This window comes from Canis lupus, chromosome 16 (genome assembly GCF_011100685.1).
Source record: "Canis lupus familiaris isolate Mischka breed German Shepherd chromosome 16, alternate assembly UU_Cfam_GSD_1.0, whole genome shotgun sequence".
NCBI lineage: Eukaryota > Metazoa > Chordata > Mammalia > Carnivora > Canidae > Canis > Canis lupus.
This window is the reverse complement of record NC_049237.1, coordinates 58,902,427-58,918,379: the sequence shown is the minus strand read 5'-3', so window position 1 is coordinate 58,918,379 and position 15,953 is coordinate 58,902,427. Positions and strand designations below refer to the sequence as shown.

The window sequence follows — 15,953 nt, the reverse complement described above, 5'->3', positions numbered from 1 at the left end:
AATGGAAGCAAAACTGCAGCTCACGCTCAGATCTCTGGGCCGCAGCTCTGTCCTCTGCAATCTCCCATTCTGGGACCTGCTACCCTTCTGGAAATTTTCGACTGACATATGGGGCAGCCTGCTGTCCTTCCCTAGGTAGTTTTTTTCTTTCTTTAGCCTCACAGTGCACCCACCTCCTTCTGGTCACTCCAAATTCCCTATAAAAGAGTCAAAAATAAATAGGGCTACATATGCCGATAGATTAAAAAGATACATCTAAGAGAAAATGCATCTGGGCTGAACCGCAAAGAACCAAATGTGACGGAAGGACACTCCTGGCCTAGAGGCCTGAGCGGATGCATGAGGGTTCAAATACAGGTCATATGTAGAGAAAAAAACAGTTAGTTCCACTTATAACACTGAGATCAGTAACATGCCATGTTTCCCATTTTTAAATCAACAGATTTTAGTAATCCTCTTAACAATTCTACTTGGTTGCAGTCACTAAAAATACTGAAGGAAGCAGGAACGTGGAAGAAAAACACAAACAGGTTTTGGGGGAGGACACTGAAGACCAAAAGGGGGGGATCCTTTCAGCAAATTGAATGTCAGCGTGTCGGATTCCAGAAGCCAGGTGGTGACGATGTCAGACGAAGCTTTACATTCAAACCCAGTATGTGAAAAGGTAGGAAGACAGCAAATGTGGCCGATAAATTAAAAAAAAAAAAGAAAAGAAGAAAGAAGGAAGAAGAAAGGAAGGAAAGGAAAGGAAAGGAAAGTATGAAGGAAAGTAAAGGAAAGAGGAAGAAGTAAAACCACAAGCCCAAAAAAGAAAAAACAGACCACAAACCGAAACCACCCCAAAACACAAGAAACCCCAAATAAAGAAAAAAAGAAAAGAAAATAAAAAAAAAAAAGAAAGAAAAAAAAAAAAAAGAAAGAAAAAGAAAAGAAAAGAAAAGAAAAGAAAAGAAAAGAAAAGAAAAGAAAGAAAGAAAACCTGATTTCACTTCTAGAGCTAACATGTAACTTAGAAAGACACGAACTAGGGGTGGTGGAAGGGGAGGTGGGCGGGGGGTGGGGGATACTGGGTGATGGGCACTGATGGGGGCACTTGACAGGATGAGCACTGGGTGTTATGCTATATGTTGGCAAATTGAACACCAATAAAAAATAAGTTTATTAAAAAAAAGACACGTTGCTAGCTTCAAGTTTTTCTGCAATCTCGTGTCATTCATCACCGTTCACCCTTTCATTCCCAGCCACGCTGATGGTGGCGTGGTTCCCGAACCACTCTGCCCTCATCTTCTCACCCTAATTTCCCCTCCAGGGCACGTGGAGACTGAACCTTAGTCTATGAAGATAAGGTTAAGATGGGAGAGACGGACGCCGCCTGGGCTGATGGGCCACTCAACCTAGAATTTAAATGTCATGTGTTCCCATCACCACTTCACGTCCTCTCCCAGGACACCCCCTGCTCTCCTGGCTCACTGATATAGTTAAAAGGTTTAATAACGGCTTTTCTCACATCACTAAGAGGAGCCGGTGTTTATGATTCATTCATAAAGTGTGATCCAGGAAAAAAGAGAATCTTGGCGGTGCTCCTGATACGCAAGTCTGGTCAAGCCAGGCCCGTTCTGAATGTTAGAGAACCTTCACGCAAATTCTTCGACCCGCTCAACAACAACAAGGGGATGGATAATGAACTTAAACTCCGTACTGTTATACTACGTGTGGAGTTTTGTTGTTATTATCGTGTGTAATTTTATTTTGTTTTAATAATAGTATATGGGAGTCCAATTTGGTCTGTAGGTAGGACAAGCAAACACCGACTGGGTTGGGCAGCCCCGGGGGGCTCAGCAGTTTAGCGCGGCCTTCAGCCCAGGGTGTGATCCTGGAGTCCCGGGATCGAGTCCCACGTCGGGCTCCCTGCATGGAGCCTGCTTCTCCCTCTGCCTGTGTCTCTGCCTCTCTCTCTCTGTGTCTCTCATGAATAAATAAAATCTTAAAAAAAAACAAACAAACAAACAACCCACTGGGTGGGTGTGCAATTCACCAGCAGAAAACAAGGGCAACAACAAACACCTAAAACCAAACAGCATTAGCCTCTAGCACTCAGCTATTAATATATTTGTCTATCGTTTAAATGAAAGTATCTAACCAAGTTATCAGAAATGTCTGCTTTCTAAACATAACTCCTACATTATAATACAGCTTATTTATACATTTTTTTTATTTCTTTAAATAAAAGTCTGAAAAAATTCATCCCAGGAGCTATTTTACATATTTAATTTTTTATGTCTACCTACACTAGTAGGCTTGGTAAAATCTAAAAGCAATCTGATGAAGTTTCCAATAAGGTTGGTTGAAATAACACATCTTTTAGCTAATATGCCATTACACACATTACTTTGTTCCCTGTCTACGAGGTCATACATATTCTCTCAAAGAGCTTTGTGGTGGTAAAGCTGCAATACAAGCAGTTTTATTGTCGCTTTTTAAGCTCGCTTCGTTCTCAGATCTGTATATGGCTCTCACTATCTACACAATGATGTGTTAAAATGAGTTTCGGGTTGTTTTTTTTTTTTTTTTTGGTGGAATTCTTAAACTATGGAATTAGCAACCCAAAGGAGGCTACCGGTATTTTTAGAAGCAATTGTAAACTAGTTTCTACGAACCATAAGAGTGTCTCCTCTAACTCCTATTTTATACACACGCAGAAAAATGCTGCATAGAATGAAATTATGACTAATAGAAACTTCGCTTCTCCTAATTGGGTTAGTGCTAAGCACCCTGACTTCTGACTTCAGTGTCAAATTGCTAAATACCCACCATCTAAGGAGACTTATAATCAAGAAGTTCATATATACACTCAACATTAGCCCAATCTTGCTCTAAATCTTATATTCTCAGGGAAAAATAAAACCACTAGAAAAAAATTCTATAAATTATTATTTAAAAATGATTCCTAGCAGAGAATGCTTTAGTCTCAACATTTTCAGATATTATATAAATAAATGAATAGATATAGATATAAACATGGCATATATGTCTATTAACATATAGAAACATATGCACGCACATATATAAGCATGGCACAATAAATGGTCAAAAACTAACCATTTCACACACACATAGACTTGAATCCTTTTACGGTAGCAAATATGAAAACAAATAAATGAAAAATAACCCAGCAAGAATAAGACAACCAAAAATTTAAAATGCTACAGGCATATTCATGATAGGAAAAGATTTATGAAGAAAAAACAAAAACAAAAACAAAAACAAAAACAAAAAAAAACATAAAGCTAGAAGGCAGACGGACGTATAAAGCTAAAAGCTACTGTGCGGCTTCAACTCATTGGCGGAGGCGTAAGATCAACGTATTTAACACCACATGCCGGCAGCCCTGGCAGCCCAGCAGTTTAGTGCCTCCTTCGGCTTGGGGCCTGATCCTGGAGACCCGGGATCGAGTCCCATGTCAGGCTCCTTGCATGGAGCCTGCTTCTCCCTCCCCAACCCCGTCATGAATAAATAAATAAAAAATAAAAAAAAAAAAACAAAAAAACACTGCATGGATACATTTAGCTAGATAGGGAGTATATTTTACTCTGTATCCTTTTCGTACCCTTTTTTTTCTGTTTTCTCCACTTGCTACCATCACCTAAAGTTACCTTCTGTCCTGATCCTAAAAGGCAAGCTCCTCGGAGAACGGTGTCCCATTTTGGTGGTTCTTGCAATATTTCAAATTTTTTTCATTCTCATGTTTGTCATATGATCTGTAATTGGTGATTATGGCTTGCTGCAAGCTGAAGTGACAGCTACGCTTTACGGTTTAGCAATAAAGCACTTTTAAATTAAGGTACGTACATTGATTTTTAGACGTAATGCCATTAGGCACCCGGCGGACCATGGTGCAGTGTAAACAGAACTTTTATATGCACCGGGAAGCCAGAAGAACTCATTGGTCTTTCTTTGCTGGGATATTTGTTTTCCTGCAGTGAACCCACCACACCTCCAAGGTATGACTGTAGTTGACCCTTCACCTCATCAGATGAGGCCCACCCACACTGGGGAGGGAAATCAACTTTACTCAGTTTAACTAATGCACACTTTAACCTTGTCCAGAAAAAGCCTTGAAAACACACCCAGAATGATGTTTGACTGGGTGTTCAGCACCCCGTGGTCCCATCGGGGTGACACATAAACCATCACAAGTATCTCAAAGGTCGTACATCAACAGCGAGCGTGCAGTGCTGCCTTCCAAGGAGGGCAGAGACGGACTGGACTCCCCCGTACCCGGTGCCCCTCCCCACTCCCCACGAATGCAGAGAGCCCTGGGTACAGAGGAAGAGACCCAAATGCATCTTCCCCCGACTCCCATTTCCAGCCTGTCCACGAGACACAGGAAGACAGTCGTGTTTTTGGTACAAAACAGTAATGCTGAACTCAAATTATTTCACTGAAATAATTCTTAGTGTGAGCCTAAAATAGATCTTGTTTTTACCACACAGCAGCACATCACAGGGAACATTTCCTTTAATTTACCCCCTGCTAAAAATTTAAATAGCTATGGCAAATTACATAAAACATGATTTGTGGAAAAGCAGTTCATCAACATGTGTGATGAGCGCCAACCGAACAATATTTCTGCGACCAAAGGAGAAGACTGTGAGGCCACAGACACGCGGGGCAGACATCCAGGCACTGAGCTCGCCTCTCGTCACCCTTCCTCACGCGGGAGTCACAGAGGTCATGCTGTAGATGCACGCGACTGCACGGGCTGTGATATTCTTATATATTTTAAAAAGAATTCCATCGAGTTATTAAATGTAAGATTGGTTTGCAAAACATTTCTTGATCCTCGGTAGTTAACTTTTGTAACTTATAGAGAGAAAAAAATAAATAAATTTAAAATATACGGTGGAAAACCATGCATGAAACCTGTGTTGGCTTTCCCTATATATTGTTTCGATAGATTTCCCTATACGTATAAGTCACATATGTGTAAATTATATACATAATTACATAATTAATTACATATAATTTTTACATGTAAGTTACATATGTGTAAATTGTGATGTAAATATAGCTTACACATATGTGAACTTACATGTCACACATATTGTTTACATGTTTATAAATTTCTGTCATATATATCTACAATATCATATAAAATATATAATATACATATTAAGTCATACTGATGTTTAATAGATTAGCATTGCTTTAGACAGCTATGATTATTTACATCATTTTTTTTTACCTTTTGGATTTTGAATAGATTATTTTGCATTAAATATTTTTCATGTATACAAAGGTTTTAAACAAACCTTTGAACAAAGTATCTTACCTCCCCTCCATCACTTTCCTAGACGTCTAACAAACCTCCTGAAAATATTGTCATTTTTTTTCAACTTTGCATAATATTTTCTTCAATAATTCTCTTATGGCAAATTATCGCCTAGCGTATTCTCGATCTTGTATTGTTGAAATTTCCTTCCGCTGCTCTTTGATCATTGGCAGTGCTCATGTTGGTGTTTTAGTCTCTGAGTTTCCCTTGAAACAGTGATTATCCAGGCTGTGCTCAGTGCTTCTTCTCCTGGGGACTGTAACACAAACTCTTCTTTTAAAGACTAAGTCAGGGGCCCCCGGGTGGCTCAGTGGGGTACACGTCTGCCTTCAGCTCAGGTCCCGGGGTCGAGTCCCGCTTCGGGCTCCCTGCTCAGTAGCAAGCCCACTTCTCCCACTCCCTCGGCCTCTCCCCGTACTAGAATTCTCTCTCTTGCTCTAAAATAAATGATCATTTTAAAAAGTCTAAAAAGACTAAGTTAATCAAGTGTATGCAGTAGGCATCTTGGGGGAAGCTATCATTGATTGTCTCTGAAGGGCTCAGGGACAGGAGCAAATACAGGGAACAGGGATGCACTCCGGACTAGGATCCTGGTGTGATGGTGGTGTGGAGATGGGCTCTCCCACACAGAAGCACTTGAGCATCACCGTGTGTGCCGGGGGAGGAGGTGTTGCCAGCAGAGCGTCCACCAGGGCCCGGTGCCCAAAGTAGCAGAGACCATGAACATTTCAGGGTAACAGGTGTGATCCAAGGATTTAAGGGCACCCCACAACTTTTGCATCCCTAACAACACTTGATGAATTCTCAACCTTTGGTGAGATGGGGGTGATAAGCAGAGAAGGGGTAAGGTAATGTGCCCCCCCACACACCCAATAATGACATGATGTTAGGAGAGAGTCTCTGAAAGAAACTCAAGTTGATTTTAAAATAATAGGATGTACCATTTCTTGCAAATCAAAGTTCCCTCGGAGTTTGTAGACGAACAGACAAATGAGATTTTAGATCTGATGTTATATGCACTGAAAATTCTGGAAGGACACACAAGGAAGAAGCTGAGGGACATGGCCTTCGAGAGAGCTACCTGGCCAAGTCAGAAGGCAAAGCAAAGGGCCACTTTCTATTTTTTACATATTTTATCATGAGCTCTAATATTCATGTAATGAAAAACCGTACTTATAGAAACATCTCAAAAGTAACAAGGAAAATGTATGCAGATGATAGGCAGCATTTCTTATGTTTCCTTGTTCTAAGTCATTCGGATTCTATAATAGCAGACTGAGGAAGCAAATGTCTGTACTATATATACTCTCCCTTTTCTCTAAGCGAGGAATCTGCTGTGCAGAGAGTTTAAACGAGTCCTAAGCTGGACAGCTAATAGGTGGCAGAGCTACACAGCCCGAGTTCTCAGCCACCACCCTATATGTGAGTTAAAGCCAGGCAATCTCTAAACCTGGAGAATTAGGGTGCCTCAGGGGCTCCATAACTTAAGCATTTGAGTCTCGACTTTGGCTCAGGTCATGATCTCGGGGTCCTGGGATCGAGCCCCACCCACGTTGGGCTCTGTGTTGTCTCTTGCCCTCTGACCCTCCCCCCAATTACTTTCTCTCTCTCTCTCTCTCTCTTTCTCTAAATAAAGAAATAAAATATATTTTAAAAAACATCTAGAAAGTTAAATCCTGTGTAACTATCAACTATATAGATTTTTCCGACAACATAATTCACAAACAACTATAGTTTAAATAATGCAATTATTTCTATTTTTGACAATAGCCTTTACAAGTGGTTTTTATTGTATCTGTCAGCTTAATAGAGCACTCCAGAAACAATGCTTCTACAGTGCTTTCTTCTGATATACGGCATTCTCTAGATTTTTTTTTTAAATCTTCAAATATTGCAACAGCTCTTTGTTTTAATTATCTTTTTGACTTTGGAATGTGATTTTGTCAAAAGATAATACGTGGCCTTGAATTGGCAATCTCTGAAGGATTGATGGCCATCCTCGTTTCCATGACATCTCGAGCCATAACTATTAATAGACTAGTGAGCCGGTAAACACAGTCCTAATTACAGCTAAACGTAATTATAATTAGTGCTGTATGGCCATTCAAACTGAAATATGACACTTGGAAGAATATTTATATTTTAATTGAGAACACTTTTTATCTCTTAATAGTCAAGGATCCACAATTTGGCAACGATGCTAGTCCCTCTAGTCTTCGTACTATAAACCTTATGATGTGTGTCTTCATGCTGCTGGAGTTAATTTACTGCAATTTGTCCTGTTGGGAAGTGTTTGGGATTTCACGGATGCTTTTAGATTTCACCAAAGGCGGTGGCCAGTATAGGTCATGTGGAAAGGATCGCACCTCTACCACCCATTCTTCAATAGCTGTACAGTCATGTAGACGTTCAACTAAAGGTCAGGTCTAAATATCCAAATGTCAGGAAGTAGTCAGCAATTACCTGTGCGTTTGAGTCCCAGCCACTGAATGGGATGTATTATCATTTCGGCTGAAGCGTTTGTTATTTGAGAAGAGCCATCAATCCCCCATCTCACCCCATTTTTCCAGCAAGGAGATATCTTTCACTGTTTATAGTTAAGGGCGCTGATGCTGGGCCCTCCCCACCATAGAACCTTTTAGTGTCTTCACTACTTCAGCTCAAAAGGTGAGTGCAGCTGTGCCAGGATGTGTTCACTCGAGCTCAGGACGCTGTCACTGTCCCCCTGCTTATTGTTTGGGGTTGGAAGATGCTTTTTAATGCTCTACCTCATAGGCTGGATATGTAATAACTTCTCATTACATATTTTCAGCTCCTAAATACTCTACAGTACACCTTTAGAAATCAAGGCATGCTATCCCTTTATTCAAATTCACAAAGTAAAATTGAAGAAAATAAAATCCCTACTCTGCAGATGCGTTTGTCTAACTTTCATCGATACACACACACACATATCATGTGAAAGGTTGCAATAAACTCAGCACCTGATGAAGGAACCTGTAAGATATTGGGAAAAACTATTTCAAAGGAGACTTCAAAGAACATGCACAGAGACACAATTAGCGACGCTGACATGAATTTGATCAGAGATGCCAAAGTCATCTGTCGCCACTGGGCCATCATGGATGGTGTCTCTTCCATACAAATTTCCCCGTGTTTCTGTGGTCAGGGATCACCTCCTCTGCTATCAGGTTTCTACCACTTTCTGAGTAGTAACCTTGCTCAAGGACAATGAAAGGCACAGACCGCTACCCCATCCTTTAAGCACAAAGAGTGTGCTAGACATTGAGAGGATAACTAGCATTTTTTTTTTTTTTTTGCCCAGGGCAACTTCAAATGTGTTCCTGACAATAACACTTACAAATTAATTATTTCCTTTAAATAATTTCTTTCTAGTAAAATAATCCAAGTAAAATCATCACCATTTTCGGTGTATTACTGTACTCTGTAATTTGTTAGTTCTCTAAAATTTTGATACCTTACTTAATGAAAGTATCTACATTTTGAAAATGCACATAGTTACATAAAACACAGATTTCTGTCTTATTCTGAATGGTCACTGTACATTTTCTTAGATTCTAGTTTAAATAGTTTCTTTTTAATAATCAATTCTTTCCATTAACAAAAATGTATGAATGCAATTTCCTGGTTATTTTGATAAAGTGATGATTAGTTCACAGGCATTTGTGTGATAGTATAAAGTTGACCCCGAAAAGACTTCTCTTGACTTGCATTCAAGATGGTAATAGGTTCTTTTCGATCTTGCTGAAAATGACTCCAAATCAGCTTGTGACTCATTGAAAATATGGGATCATATCCAAATGACCACTTAAATATATCCTTTAAAGTGTAATAAATAACTAGTTTTATAAAATAATTTATAAAACATTTTAATATGAGATCATCTTATTGTATCTGGGGACACATATTTAGTCTCTGAGCACAAGAGAATGATCTTTTTTTTCTTTGCCGGATACATACAGGATCTGAACTGAAGACAGAGGCTGCACACCCATCTCCTGTATAATCCAAAATCAAAACATTAACATGCTCCCAACCCTCTTTCATATTTATTGGGTCCGGCTGTTTGATTACTGACCTGGAGAACCCCGAAGTGTGTAGCTAAAGGAAGATTGTGTGTGTGTGTGTGTGTGTGTGTGTGTGCGCGCGTGCTGCCAGTTAAGACAGAGGTGCCTATATATAGGTCTTCCAGGGGCCCTGAGGTCAGGATGTTATGAAGCTCATTTTTGTTCTTTGCATCCCAGGCAAAGATCCCCTTTCTGTATTTCACTCTCCGTTCTTTGCCATCTCTGGAACTTGGGAGAAATCAAGCGAAAGGTGGTGGTGTGCTCAGGGAAACTGATGTGACACCCGCTGGTAGCTGGCTGTTGCCGGTCACCCTGAGAGCACACATGGGCAGGTGGTGCTGCATGAACTACATCTCGGCAGACCCGGAATGATGGGCCGGCTGGTTGACCTGTGATTCGAGGGGTAGGGCGAGAAAGGGTTCTTGTTTTCTCTTTTGGGGGCAAGGAAAAAATCTACTTCTTAAAGAGGTAATTATTAAATTAAGATTTGTGTATGTGTCTAGCATTGGGGGGGGTGTCTAACAGTAGGAAATGTGATCGATTTCCCAATGGATGCTCCAGGTTCCTTGAGCAGAGGCAGGATTGAGCTGAGGCTGATAGTCTAGAAGAGCACGTGGGTCAGGTAGCCAGGTCTCAAGCCAATTCTTGAGCCAACAGCAAAATATCTGGGAGGCTCACAAAAGTTTACAAATACAGGTCATCTCAGGTTTCTTACATTGTTCTCTCTACTTCAGCTCCCATTTATGAAATTTTCTTCAATTAAAAAAAATGTTTTGTTTTTTTTAATTTTTTTTCAATTTTTATTTATTTATGATAGAGAGAGAGAGAGAGGCAGAGACATAGGCAGAGGGATAAGCAGGCTCCATGCACCGGGATGCCCGATGTGGGATTCGATCCCAGGTCTCCAGGATCGTGCCCTGGGCCAAAGGCAGGCGCCAAACCGCTGCGCCACCCAGGGATCCCACGTTTTTCTTTTAAAAAACACCCATCAGTATGTTAAGATTAAAAGTTACCTCCAACCTATGAGATCCTTCCAGATATAGAACAATACAGTGAGGTTATTTTTAAAGATGCATCACACTAAACAGAGGGCCCTGGTTTATGGGACCACACAGCCGCCCCGCACAATGGCAAACCACTCCCTGATGATATAATGACTCCTGGACATGAATTCAGAGGTGAGGCCAACATCTCTGGAGAATTATAAGTCAACTCTAAACAATATTTAGTTTTCTCCTACATGAAAATTTGATAATATTTTCCTCCAACTTCATATATATATTTCTCTGTTTTCCAATTAAACAACAACACACACACACACACACACAGACACACACACTTGTACATGAATATGGACATAATGCAGCTTAATTTGATTCACTGTTCAAAATCTTTCCGCTAGTTATAAGCATAGCGGCTGCCTCTCGGGAAGAGATAAAATGCCAAGACCCACACCTGTGCACACCTTTCATGGCTTGCATTCATACACGGTCTTACTCCTTGTTTTGACCTAATGACAGCACACGTCATGGCAAGCCAAGATTTCAACAAGTTAAAAATTCTTCACAACAACAAAAAAAAAGAACTGTAAGTAGGACTGTACGGATAGTTGCAAATAATCATTCCCTACTTTTAAACACTATTCTGACACGTCAATTTTATTTATATCTAACCCCCGGAGAATGGCGCTTTCCCTCTGAAAGTGTGCTGGTGGGTGGGTTCCGGCCTTACCTTGGTAGACAGCTTTAAATCCGGGGGAAGCAATGCTGTCATCAGACTGCAGATGAAGCCACATCTGGTTGCTCATGCTCACAATCAGGTCAGGGACGCTGGACCCAGTGAGTCTGCACAGAAGAGAAGCATTAAAACCATTATGGAAGCGCCAAATATCGCTACTTTTACCTTGAATTCTTGCAGCTTCAACAAACAAGTATAGGTGTGTACCTGAAGATCCTCCCTCAAAGAATCAATAGCCATTTTTGGTTTATATTTAAGTCTCACTATTACAGGCATTTTACAGTAATTATTCTCTCCTATGGTTGAAAATGTCTATCTTTGATTTTTAAAACTGACTTCGGGTGACCAACCATCCTATTTGTCTGGAACTGAAGGGCTTCCCCATACCCTTAATACTGAATCCAGAACAGCTGGTAACCCCCGTGTGGAGGAGAGACAGATCTTAGGGCTGTCTGGTTGTACACATCACACCATCAACATGAATAACATCACACTATCAATACCTCTACGCTGAGAAATGTTCTGGTTCATTCACAAAATGCTTAGATTTTCTAGTTTGAAATTATCATGTACCTTTGCCACCGTATCTCTTCTAGAAATACATGATAGGATGGAATATTCTTCAGCACTAAAAGGAAATGAGCTGATTTGTTCAAGCCTTGAAAAGAAACTTAAAAAGCTACACATTGGGACACCCGGGTGGCTCAGTGGTTGAACGTCTGCCTTCAGCCCAGGGCATGACCCCGGGGTCCTGGGATCGAGTCCCACATCAGGCTCCCTGTGAGGAGCCTGCTTCTCCCTCTGCCTGTGTCTCTGCCTCTCTCTCTCTCTCTCCCTGTGTGTCTCTCATGGATAAATAAATAAAATATTTAGAGAATAAAAATAAATAAATAAAAAATAAAAAGCTACACACTGTGTGATTACAACTCTATGACTTTCTGGAAAAGGCAAAACTATGGAGTCAGCAAAAAGATCGAGGTTGCCCAGGGTAGGAAGAGGGAGGAAGTGGTGGCATACAGGGGAGTATTAGGGCAGTGGGACTACCCTATATGTTACTATAATGGTCAACACGTGTCTTTGTGTGTTTGTCCAAACCCACACAGTGCAAAGCAGTATAAGTGAATCCCAATATAAACCATGAATTTGGGGTGACAGTGGTGGGCCAATGTGGCTGCATTAATTGTAGCAAATGTACCCACTGGTGGGGAATGTCCATAGTGGGAAAAGCTGTGTGTAATGGGACAGGGGGTACATGAAACATATCTGTGCCTTCTTCTTAATTGTGCTATGAAACTAAAGTAGTTCATACACACACAGAAACACACACACACACACACAAAACCCAAAGCAGCCATACATTGGAGAGTATCGACAAGAACCGCACGCACAGCTGAAACACATTTGGCAAGTTTCCTGAACTTTCCCTCTGCATATCAATGTCCAGGTCACACCAAATGGAAGTTTCAATGAAGCATTCATTGCGTGTTAATAAAACAGTCACATAGTGGCTGCTGTCAGCCGGTGCAAAGAAACACTAAATCCATTGACTGAACTCAACATGCTGACAAAAAAAGCATGTTGAAATAGAAAAAAGGGTAAGAAAAAAGAATCAATTCAACCAAAATAAATGTCTCTAATCAAATAGGAAGCTTTGCTTTCAGCGAAGTACTTTGGGGAATATGAACACATGATTCGTCCCATCAATCTTATCATTTATCTATCAATCCAACGCTCTCACCTTGGGCGGTACAGAAAACCTGCTTCTTCAAAGGAAGATGGACAATCCTCATTACATGGGAAGTAACTCATGCAATGTTATGCACCAGTCAGGAAAAAAAAAAAAAAAAAAGAAAGAAAGAAAGAAAACCCAGAATTTCAGTGAATAATGTGCAGTCACTAAAAATATATTTTTTTGAAAATTGTTCTTTGTTAGAGAGATTATTCTTTTACATGTGGTGTTTTATTTGCTTGTTTGGTTTGAAGAGACTTTTTTCTCTTCCTTATGCATCCCTCTTACTGAAATGTGACATATCAAAAAGTGCACAGAGCATAAATGTCTAGCATAGATGTCTGTTTACTTTGACTCGTGTCTATAAAGCCACAACATTTTTCTTCTTTTCCTTCATCCTTACCAGGAGTATCTTCTCCTGACCTTTTACTTTCAAGTTACTCTGTGTGCATGCCTTGCATGTTTGTCTCTTGTAAGCACCATATAATCGATTTGTATTATTTTCACTTATTTTATTTATACTATTTTATCTAACCAGAGAATGTCGGCTTTTATTTAGAATATACTTTCATGATGAATTAGAGTTCATTTCCCCTGGTTTTCCTTTTTTCATTGGTTAGTTATCTTTCACTTAACCCTCTTCATAGCTTTTCTTCCCCCAACATTTCAAATATGTTATTCTGCTTTTTTCTTTTGTTTATATTAAGAAACACTCTATCAGTCTTACATTTGCTCTTATGAAAATATTTTTCTGCTTATGGTGATTTTAAGCTATTTCCTTGTCCTTTTTTGGCAGCAGATTCATTGTAATGTGCCATGTGAGGTTTTCTTTGTATTATCCTGACTGGCTTATGAGATTTCATGAAATTCTTCCTTTGGGACACCTGGGAGGCTCAGTCGGTTGACTGTCTCTTCTGCTCAGGTCGTGATCCCAGAGTCCTGGGATGGAGCCCCATGTCAGGCTCCCTACTCAGAGCCTGCTTCTCCCTCTCCCTCTGCCCGACACTCTCCCTGCTAGTGTGCACTCTCTCTCTCAAATAAATAAATACAAATCTTTTAAAAATATATTAAAAAAAGAAACCCTTCCTTCATGTCTATGGTCAATACTCGAAAGTTCTTCATGATAATGTTTTCAAATATTGGTTGATATCCTATTTTCTTGGACTCTTTCTCCTGAACTCCAAGGATATCCTATTTTCTTGGACTCTTTCTCCTGAACTCCAAGGATACAAATAATTTCTGTGCATTTTTTTCCCTGAAGCAGTTAGAATAGTTTTCACTGAACTATCTTCCAGTTCAAGCCACATCAGTTGAGTTAATTATACCAGATATTGTATTTTTAAGTTCTTAAACCTCCATTTGATTTGTCTTTATAGATTACAGTTTTCTGGTAAATTTCTTGATTATTTCATTTATTTTCTTAAACGTAGGAATGGTAGTTAATTATTAGAGTTCCTGAGTGATAAGTGCAATGTCTGGGTATCTTGTTCTTTTTGTGTTCTCTCTCTCTTGGGTTGGAGTCATTGAGTACTGTTTCTGGACATTTCAGGTAATTTTTGACTGAATGCCAGACATTGTGTATGAGCCATCTAGAAGTTCTGTATGCTATTACCTTGCTTTGAGATTATTTGATTTTTTTTCTGACAGTAGGGTGACCACCTTGACCCATTCAGTCATTGGAATGATCCACAGCTGCATTCCAGGTACGTGGTCTCCCCAGTGCTTATCCCTTCTTATATCGCAATGCAGAGAATACGATATTTACTAGATCTCCTCCTTGAAAAAAATAGGTCCTGGACACCTACCTTTTTCTTCTTAGCCCTGAAAATCCCAAAAGTTCTGCTGAGCTTTGTAGACCTATAGCAACAAAGTTTTGCTTTGGTTCTTTTCTTCTAATCCCAGAAAGTTAGGCATAGGCAAATACATCAAGAACCAAAGCCAAGCAAATGCCATGCTTGCACCCTTGTAATTCCCATTTCCTTGATATCTTGGCACTTCACGTCTTCAGTGCTTTGATAGCCCAATTCGGGGGTCCCACATCCCGTGTCTCCCAAAACTATATTCTCGGAGTCACAGATATCTGTTTGCCAGGATGCCTTAAATTGAGAATCAGAAAATGCCCCCCCGGGGGAAATGATTTAGGAAATGTGAGATTCATCAAAATGTTTAGCTGCTCTTCTTTGATTTCTATCTTCTAAAACCCCGTCCACCTTATATCACTCTCCTACGCCTTGAAAGATCTGCCTATTATTTATTATACTCTGCTTTCATAACTATTCTCTTTTTTTTAAAAAAAAATATTTTATTTATTTATTCATGAGAGACAGAAAAAGAAAGAGGCAGAGACACAGGCAGAGGGGGAATCAGGCTCCCTGCAGGGGCCCGATGCGGGACTGGATCCCGGACCCCAGGGTCACACCCAAAGTCAAAGGCAGACACTCAACCGCTGAGCCACCCAGGCATCCCATAACTATTCTCAGTTAGAGGGTATGTCTGATATTTTTTGAGGAAGGAGAGATTCCAGTTGCTCATTTTCCCTCTGGTTTCTTTATTTTCCTTTCTTATTTCTCTCAGATAATGTTCTCTAGACTATGTGAATATACAAAGGGACGCCTGGTCTTATTCATAGGCATTATAAACAGCTACCTGTTGCATCTTTGGTTAAATTCATTGTTTTGAGTTGGCACCTGGCTGGCTCAGTTGGATACTACTCTTGATTTCAGGGTTGTGAGTTTGAGCCTCATATTAGGTATAGAGATTACTTAAAAATAAAATCCTTTAAAAAGGCACTGTTTGGGTAAGAAAATGAAGAGAAAAGGACAAGTATCATTTTGTCATTAAGTTTATATAAATGTGGGACACCTGGGTGGCTCAGCTGTTGAGCATCTGCCTTCAGCTCAGGTCATGATCCCGGGGTCCTGGGACCGAGTCCCACGTCGGGCTCCCCACAGGGAGCCTGCTTCTCCCTCTGCCTGTGTCTCTGCCTCTCTCTCTGCGTCTCATGAATAAATAAATAAAAACTTTAAAAAAAGTTTATATAAACAAAAAAAGAAAGTATTATAACCAC

General features: G+C 40.1%; 1 protein-coding gene across 1 annotated transcript in view; it reads right to left on the bottom strand.

The window, feature by feature from the left end:
- CSMD1 (CUB and Sushi multiple domains 1) overlaps positions 1 to 15,953 on the bottom strand; it is a 1,850,581-nt gene that overhangs the window by 405,921 nt on the left and 1,428,707 nt on the right. Inside the window, exon 16 of the mRNA XM_038560546.1 lies at positions 11,152 to 11,264. Coding sequence (XP_038416474.1) covers positions 11,152 to 11,264 — 113 coding nt within the window. The remainder of the gene's footprint in view (positions 1 to 11,151; positions 11,265 to 15,953) is intronic.